Source organism: Wyeomyia smithii, chromosome 1 (assembly GCF_029784165.1).
Source record: "Wyeomyia smithii strain HCP4-BCI-WySm-NY-G18 chromosome 1, ASM2978416v1, whole genome shotgun sequence".
In the NCBI taxonomy this organism is placed as follows: Eukaryota; Metazoa; Arthropoda; class Insecta; order Diptera; family Culicidae; genus Wyeomyia; species Wyeomyia smithii.
The window spans coordinates 91,808,104-91,817,864 of NC_073694.1; the positions used below are offsets into that span (position 1 = coordinate 91,808,104).

Genomic DNA, 9,761 nt, shown 5'->3' on the forward strand with positions numbered 1-9,761 from the left:
TGCATGAAGAAGAAAAAGTATCTCGAAAGAAGACTTGAAAAGCGTAGCATATGTCTTGTCCTCAAGCAGAAAGGAGGAGAATGGTTTTGCTTCTCGCTCGCTTTGCAATGCTGCTTGATACCAGTTGAAACTGTTTAGGTGTAGTAGTTTGGAGCTGCCAAATACATTTAAGAAACCATAGAGCATTAATTGCGTTATGCCCAACACGCAATGATTGTACTGGTTCCGAATTACATCAACAATTGCACTAAAAACGCACAATTTTGTACTGGTTTCGCACCATCCAACTTTTGCGTGAACTAAAAGAAAGATACCAAATGATGGGTCTTCGAATAACGAACTAATAGGCATAAAAACCCCATATTTGAAAAAATGGCGCTTACGTCAGTCTGCGAGATTACGGCAGTTCAGCACCAAAAATAATATAATATTAATACATAAAATGTAATTGAGCAAACTCAATGAATGTTTTCGCAACCATCCTCTCTCACTTTATTATCATTTTTATCAACCTTTTTAAGCTATGATTCCTTGGTAGAATCGTTATTCTTGAGGTCAGAATCACTATTTCAATCGGAAGTTGTTTTCATAAATGAAAATTTTGGTGTTACTTACACTAAAGACTAACATTTTCTAGTTATATGTTCAATCATAGTGAACCATTTACACTTTTTTCTTTTACTGGTAAGGTATACTCGTTTGGCTAACGGGCTCTGGAACTTTTTATAAGGTACCTGGTAGCTTTGAAATCAACTTATGCTGATTTCAAACCAATGCAAAAAAATCCGGTAATTACATATTTTTTTCTGCTTGGCACATGGTCCACTCTGTCTGAATACTATAAAGCGTGATATATAGTCAGCGTAGCCATAGCAAAATTCGTAAAAAAAAAAAAATACATTCAAGTACATTGCTGTGTGTAAAACATACATGACTCCGATGATTGATGAAGAAAGTATCCTCTAATAAAGAGAAATCCGAAAAATCGCTTGAATATTTGTCTGATTTTTACCAACATGTGACTGAGTTGTATTTGCCAATAACCCAACACTTGGTTCGCTCTGACTACACACTATGATTGCTTTTCTTCGATTATTCAGAAAAAAATATGCCATAAGTTTTGCTGTTTGAGAGATAAATCAACTCTGGTTGTTGTGTGATGTAGCTTAAGTAAATCTTGATTAAATGCTATCATTAACTCGTTTTTTTCAATTTTACCTTTTTAGGTTTCAAAAAATCGAAATTGTTTTTACTGTATTACCTTTAAGTATACCTTCTTGAGAACATTTTCACAAATATTCATGCAGATCTGAGCAATAAAGAGAAGGTTAGAGCGCTTTGAAGCGCGCCTCGTCACGATCGCATATACTAAACTTTAAACTTTATAGGTACGCGTTCATCACGGAATGGTGTTTCTCAAAAAATGACTTCGCCGTGTTTATTGCTGTCAAACTACTGAACCGATTTTATTCTTTTTTTTTAATGTTCGTTATTGAATTTCCTGGTCGTTGAATGATCGTTTTATGATACACGAAGCTTAACTTTGCCGAAAAGAAAATTTAATGCAATTTTAACGCTCAAAACATGTTTATTTTTTTCGGGAAAAACGTTCCCGTTTACACTGGAAACAAAATACACTAAGGTCGTTTTTCACGCGGGTTTTTTTTTCACGCGGATTCCGGAAATTACGCGTTTTTTTACGCGGATTCCGGAATTTACGCGGTTTTTTTTACGCGGATTCCGGAACTTACGCGGTATTTTTTTGCCCGGATTTCAGTTTCCCTTCACTCGGAATGCGAAATTAACGATGGTTTTTTTACGCGGATTCCGAAATTTACGCGGTTTTTTTACGCGGATTCCGGAATTTACGCGTTTTTTACGCGGATTCCGGAATTTACGCGGTTTTGTTTTACGCGGCACGTATCCCCCGCGTAAAAAGCGACTTTAGTGTACTTATGAAAATAATCGTTCAGATACCCGGCACCAGAGTTCGGAAAAAGTAACAGAAGAGAATTCAGAGTACAATATTTCCAGCTATTTAAAGCTATTCTATCCCTCATACAGCATGCTCTGACAAAAACTTTTTACCGTGCCGATAGCGGTGTGAATCTCTCGTTCGTTCAAATATCAACTACTTTGCGCTTGCTTGACTGAAGTTTCTGTTCAAAATTCTATCAATTCGCTGGATTGGTAGTGATTTTCCAATTTCTGGTGCTGAAATAACTATTAGCCATTGGTTTCTTGTAACATGGTTTTATAGTAACACTAATTTAAAGAATCATGCTTCATCCTGTAGAGCACCCAATGCTTGCTGTATCCTGACGGAACTAAATAGGCTAAGTTTGATATCATTCATTACTTCTTCGCCAGATCAACATAAATGCTCCATCCAAAACTCTGCGGAGAGTACCTGCAATGCATGTACCTTTTAGTTGTACAAACTACAGCTCCAATAGTGCAATCATTGGCCTTCATCGAGCGTTCAACAAAGTTTCGTCAATGTTTGATTTTCATCTGTCGATCGAAATGCTTCGTTCTAAATTTGTTGCTATGTTTGGACAATTGTTGTATTAATGTTTATTGAATGGTGCACGGATGGACCTCAGAAACGAAGGGAATAATATCAATAAGAGCAACTGCGTTAGGGAATTTCATATTTATATACAAGATCATTTACTTTCTTGAACGAATGAATGGCAAAGCATGACAAAAAGTAGGGGTACTGGGGTAAGCCCGGCACTGAGGGCAAGACCGTCACCCCTAGGATTTTACTAGAAAACGCTAATTAACTGTGTTTTGGAATATGTGAAGTGTTGGTATTAGTCCTGTGCGCGGCCACGCCGCGCCGCCGCCGCCGAGACTTTTACGCACGCCGTCGCCGCCGATGATTTGGACTCGGCGCGCCGCCGAAAAAATTTTTGGTGCGCCGCCGAGAAAATCTTTACCGCGCCGATAGTGATTGTGTATGCTGGATTTTTTCCTGGTTATAGAAATACCGCAAATCACAGCCGATAAGGGAACACTCGTATAGGTATTAGGTAATGCGGAATTTGGAAATTCTCAATACCCCTTCACCCCTACGTAATGCAATTTTGCATGGTGGCCTCACGCAGTGTAACACTTCGTTAAGTATTTTCCCGCTCCTGAGCGTGTATTTACGAATGTACCGTAGTGTAAATTATTTTAATTTGTGGAAATTTGATACAATATTTGACAATAAATATTCAGACTTTTTTATCGAATGAAATCAAAAATATCAATGTCATTATCAGTGATTTGCTTCGTCAGTTTGCTTCGAGAAAATTGTTTCAGTTATCATAACATTTATTTTTTATTTTTATGCAAATGTATTTTTTATTTTTATGCAAACGTATGAGCAGTCTTAAAATGTTCAAAACATTTATGAAAAGTGAATAGTGTTTTTTCATTAATTATTTGGTAATTTTCTTTGAAATACAAAGCTTTTTTTTGGAGATCAAAATGCGGGAATTCACAGAAAATTTTGCGCAAATTAAATAGTTGATCATATTGCGCTGAATCAGACATTTTTGTAGATAGTTTTTTCGTCAACATTTCCAAGCACGACTATATTTTTTGCTGATTTCTCGTTAATTTTAATTTTTTTCCTCTGTGCGGACTCGTCACTGCGACCAGAGACATTTTATCTATTGTGACATTGGCCAGGTGTTTTCTGTACTCCGCACTTCATATTATTGGCAGTAAATGTACGCTTTTCATTTATATCCGTGCTTGTGTGAGAGAGTTTACCCTTTCGTTTCAAGCTTACTGCTCTACTATAACGAACCTCTTACTATTCTACCAATATTGCCAAATTACAATTCCCAGGAGTGAGACTACACCTGACGTTCCCCTCTGGCCATTATGTCAAGATGAAGGAACCTTTTCGAAACCTCGTTCCTCGTGCCCATACCGCCAATTACAATTCCCTGGAGAGGATTAATATTCCTCAGAACAGTTTTATTATAAAAAAGACTTATTTTGTCAAGAGGGAGGAGTCTTAACGAAACCTCGTTGCTCCTACCAACACCGCGTCACAATCACAATTACCCGAGGAGAACTTAATGCTTCACCTCTGGTCAGTTTATCCCAAAAGTCGCAATAGAAAATGAAGAAACTGTGGTGTTTACCGAAGAACTATTCGATTGAAAAGAGTTTCCCATTTTTTCAGTTATTCCATGAGTAACCTAACAAAATATATGAAAGTTAAAAACGACTCTCTAACGTAAGATTTATCGAATTTTCCCAAAGGTCTACGGTTAATCGAAATCAACATATCAAAAAACTATCTATCTTTGAACGTCTCTGGGAACAGTATTCCATGTAATTTTTGTTGTGGGCTCGTTGATGATTTTTTTGGGATTTATAGTTGTTTGTACTTTCTCTGCTTGGTTTATTATTTTCTGGTTATTCAATTGTTTGTTTACTTGGTATCTTACCAATTTTATTTCTATTTTTGACATTTTTACAACTCTGACGCATACATTTTTATTTATGAACGTTCAATTAAAAAAAAATCGAACATGAGTGTACAAAAGCACACATTATGGTACACATATGGAAGCGATAAATTTGTAGAATTACTCTTTTTGAAAAAATGTGTGCTGTAGGGGTAACACCGTCACCCAGTGAGTGGGGTAAGCCCGACATGGTCAGAGGCAAGTTGGATGTTACTGACACATATTCCACATCTATTACCGATGTCTCGTTGATAAATAAATTAATTATTCGATTTAAAACCATGCTCAAGCTCTTATGATTTATGAATGATTCCATGGGTTATTAGAGGTGTCAAATGTACTGAATCAAGTCACAAAACTGACGGCTTTCCCGGTGGTATTTGAAATATTCTCCGGTGTGGTCAATGTGATCCTGGCTTCAATGAAACTAGTTCATAATATGATTTAAAGTGCCACATGATAGGCTGACCAAGTATCAAATTCTTCCATTGTTTATACATAATGTTCACCGGAACTTGTTCCGGCAATCTGCCCAGAACCAGCTAACCGACAACAACCAAATTCAACAGTAACATATTGAAATTTAAGATCTCTCGTTCGGCGGTTTCCGAATTCAAATTGGTTCAGTTAATTCGAGTTAATTCATAACAAACTTAGGTGCCGGTGTAACCCCCAGGGGGTGCCGGTTTCACCCGCACTGATTGCTAAACGTCGTTTTTATGTTAGTTTCAAAACTTCACTATTCCTTGTAAAATAACAGTTTGAAAGTACTGGAAACCTTCATATCTTGTAGAAAACAATCTGGGCAATGATTCTGTGAAAGGAATATAACAATATTCGCCATCAAGTGCTACTAAAGAATCATTTTCCTTAGAGGGCGGGGCTTAGCCCCAGTACCCCTAACACCAGCCGAATCAGTAAAACGTTCAATTCAGTATCACTGCAAAGGGTGAGAGTGAGTATACAGTTAGCTCCATTTCAGGTGTATTCCAAGCATTGAATGTGAGATTTCGAACTCTGCCCGGCACACTTCTAAACTTATGAAATAATATTAGTTTTTTTGACTTTAGTTGATCACTATCAGGTCACTATCGTAAAAACCTCTGCAAAATATACAGCGTTTCGGGAAAACGGTCATTCCACTAATAATTGGTATTTCTTATGAACAAACGTGTTTTTTGTTGTTGATCAACAGAACTTTCAGAAAGTTACTTAGTAAACACGGCAGAGTAATTTGATGAGTTTCATCTCTCTTATGTTTACGAAGAATATTTGAGATAACACATAAATAAAAAAGCAATGATGTACATAATTTAAAAGTTAAAATGATCGTCATGCAACATAATCATTTCATATTTGCGTTCAATCCGATACTGGCATCAAATACACCACCTGATACTTTCTGAACTATTCAACCGGGTTATAGGAGCATACGCAGGCGGAAATACAACATGCATTTTCAGACTGCACAAATATTCAACAATTGCTCAATGGAAATAAATGCGTGCTCCGTACATAACCGACACTGACTGATATCTTGTGATATCCAAAGTTGAATAATATGACGCCATCTTAAAATTTGCCATTACTCCAGTCGAAAGGTCTTTTTCATTATCTCTATCTGAAGAAGTGACAGACTTCACCGATATTGACCACGCATGATACAAATTCAATCGTTTATTTTTTTTACATTATGAATAACTGATCCTGACAACTATCTGCAACTCGTTTGAAAATGTTATGTTTAGACTTTGTAAAAGATCTTATGTATAAAAATATCATTGATTATCACTAAGAAATTAAAAAATCGATCGCTTGATTCTAAAACCAACAGCACAATATCTTACAGTCTTAACGGATTTGGTAGGGGTAGCTGCGGTTGTCATTTGCGGATCTACCACCGCCGACCAATTCTAATTTTTTACCGCCCAGGCAATACTGTTACTGATAAATAAATGTATTATTTTTTCCAGCTACGCACTGATGTAACTCCGAAGACATGTGAAAACTTTCGGGCCCTTTGCACTGGAGAGAAGGGCTTCGGTTATAAAGGTTCAACATTCCATCGCGTCATTCCGAATTTTATGTGCCAGGGCGGGGATTTTCAGAACCACAATGGAACTGGTGGCAAGTCGATCTACGGTAACAAGTTTGAAGATGAGAACTTTGTTCTGAAGCACACCGGACCTGGTATTATGTCAATGGCAAATGCTGGACCAAACACAAATGGATCTCAATTTTTCATCACTACCGTGAAAACATCTTGGTTGGATGATCGTCATGTCGTCTTTGGATGCGTCGTTGAAGGCATGGATGTTGTGCGAAAAATCGAATCATTTGGCAATCAAGCCGGTAAAACCTCAAAAAAAATTGTTGTGGCCAACTGTGGTCAACTGTAAATTCAATCATTATCTACTATGCATCTAGCATTTTTGATTTCCAATACATTGTAACCTGTGTTTTCAATTGCAATAGTTAATTAATTTGGCTATCTAAAAAATATATTCAACACTTAAGTTTCAGCGAGCGAAACTAATGATCCAATGCAACCTATTGATCCAAAATATTTCTATATTCTGAGTAGATCACTGCAAAATTCCGATTAAACTAGCGTCACTGTAATAAACAAATCTTTCGAAAAATAAATTTAACTTGTGTGAATAAAACAAGCTAAACCCTTTCTGTAAAATTTATCTTAAAGTTGAGACCACTGGCTCCGAATTTCGGTAGTAAGTTTTAATAATCTCGAATCGTTGTTCGATCGTGTATCTTTTCATTATAAAATTCAAATGTGGTGTAAATCTTTCGTTCGTTCAAATATCAACTCAACAAATATAAAATCTCTTTGCGTTTGCTTGACAAAAGTTTGTTCAAAATTCTATCAATTCGTTGGCTTGATAGTTATTTTCCAATTCCTGGAGGTAAAAATATCTATTATTCATTAGTTTCTAGTAAAATGGCTCTATAGTAACTGTTGGAGACGTCGACACCCCTACAAGCTTTGGAAAATGACTGGAGAGCGACTAGTGATGTCCGATTACTTCTCGATTAATCGAGTTAATCGATTATTTGCGAAAATATTCGATCAGTTTTTAATCGATTAACCGGCTTTCCGATTATTGAATAATCGAAGAATTGACCCCGATTATTGTTCGATTATAGTTCAACTTTGTCCAAAAATGGGAAAATTGGTTATGCCAGCGGTGACGAAAATACAAGAGATTTCGAAACCTCTGTTCTCACTTATTTTATATTATCTATTTAGTTGAAAATTGTAGTTGTTGACTGGCGACAATTGATTTTACTCTCATGCCGCACATTATACCTTACGTCGCAAATAGTGCGCTGTATAGCGCATCTGATGTGCTATACAGCGCACTACTTTCTATTTAAAGTCGCGATTTCGATTTAGTGCTGCGACGTTAATATTTCATACAGTTAATATTATGCAAAAAAAATACTAGGCAGTGTAGAGAGGAGCAACCTGAACCAGTCAACATCGAACCAAGCAATGACCTGTGGGCTGCCCACGGTACTCTTGCTAGAGAAGCATCAAAATACAAAAACATCGACCATATGGGCGAATTACCCGGGGAGTTACGGCAGTATTTGCATGGTGGTTTGGCACCAAGAAATTCTGACCCAATTTCAGTATGGAACCGAATTCGAGGACAGATTCCAACGCTTTTACCTAGAAATGTTCCTAATCTAACAGTCGATAGGAGAGAATGCATGGTTCCACTGTTCCAATGAATTATAAATATATTAAATAATGTGATTTAGAACCGAATGAGCATGAGCATGATTGACCGCCCGCGGTTGCTACTCCGTTATTGCCAGATCAGCTGTAATTACACAGAGAACCAATGGATGATGCTTGGGATTAACATTCATCCTCAATGTGTAAAAACTGGTGACCTTAATCTTTTTATTAGGCAATACCAGCGCCGGCCGCATCCGAATGCAGGTCAAAGAAGGAGTGTATATAGGAATATGTTGACGTGATACTCGCTTTATTGGAAGCCGAGAACACCTCTGCACTTCTACGAGAAATCACTGGGATGTTGAAGAAAAGGGTAAGGTTTGCAGCAGATTTCGTTTTGGTAAACGATGCGCTGAGTTCTAATACCAGGTTCATAATACCAAATATCGCGCGTACGAGTTCATTATATCTTTTACGGGAATCATAACGCGATCCGAACTTATTCCGGTTGATGATGTAACCCCGCAAAAATAAAGCGCACGCAAATAATGTGATTTCGAACCGAATAGCCATAAAGTCTCTTAGAGAAAGTTTTAATATGTTGTAAAATTGTACAATATTTTTTGCTGCAAAAAAGCAAAGTTTAGGTGTTACACTATTTTACACAGAATTTGCAGTAGAGATTCGATCATAAGCTTGTTCGATGAACCAACTTCGTACATCGAAATCAAGAGGTAGGCCACGGAATAATGCTAGAGCTTTCTGCCAGATTTGTCAGTAAATCTAGAGATCAAGTTTATTGGTAACTGACTGTTGGTCAGCACTATTGTGCATGCAGAAAAAAATCGTAAGCGACGAGTCGCTCGTCTGACAAGGATTTTCCAGCGAATTTCGTAGTACACCAAAGTCGCTTTTAACGCGGGGGCACCCGCGTAAAAAAACCGCGTAAATTCCGGAATCCGCGTAAAAAAACCGCGTGCATTCCGGAATCCGCGTAAATTCAAGAATCCGCGTAAAAAAGCGTGTAAATTCCGGAATCCGCGTAAAAGAAAACCGCGTTAAAAGCGACCTTGGTGTATTTTAATATAAAGTAGTCTTTTATTCAACATAAAGTGTCCCAAAATATGCGACTGTATTATTTTCTAATAGTTTTGATTGTTTTCTAGTCGCAAAACTATGTCAATTTTATCAAAGAACATTGAAACTGCATTGTACTGTGCGAGAAATAATCATGCAATATAACATCGCTAGAAATTTTCGCGTCGCTGGACTCACCAGCGAATTGCAGAGTAGCGCTGCAGCGACAATAACATTTTATTTTTGAACGCAGGGCTCACGCAATCAGATAATCGATTATCTCGATTAATCGAATATCTTTTGTCAGCTAATCGAGTCCGATTAGCGGACAGGAACAAAATAATCGATTAACAATTAATCGATTAGTTGAATAAATCGGACATCACTAAGAGCGACACTATACTGACGCCAAGTATGATGACAGTTCTACAAGGTATGCTACATTTTTGTCTATCCACGCCAGAGATGCCAGACTTTTTTTTGGCAAGTCTGTATAATCCATA

The 9,761-nt window shown here is 37.3% G+C and overlaps 1 protein-coding gene across 1 annotated transcript in view; it reads left to right on the top strand.

The window, feature by feature from the left end:
• Positions 1-7,147, top strand: part of LOC129718095 (peptidyl-prolyl cis-trans isomerase-like) — a 28,087-nt gene extending 20,940 nt beyond the window's left edge. The window contains exon 2 of the mRNA XM_055668518.1: positions 6,452-7,147. Coding sequence (XP_055524493.1) covers positions 6,452-6,877 — 426 coding nt within the window. The 3' untranslated portion in view covers positions 6,878-7,147. The remainder of the gene's footprint in view (positions 1-6,451) is intronic.
• Positions 7,148-9,761: the final 2,614 nt, after the last annotated feature.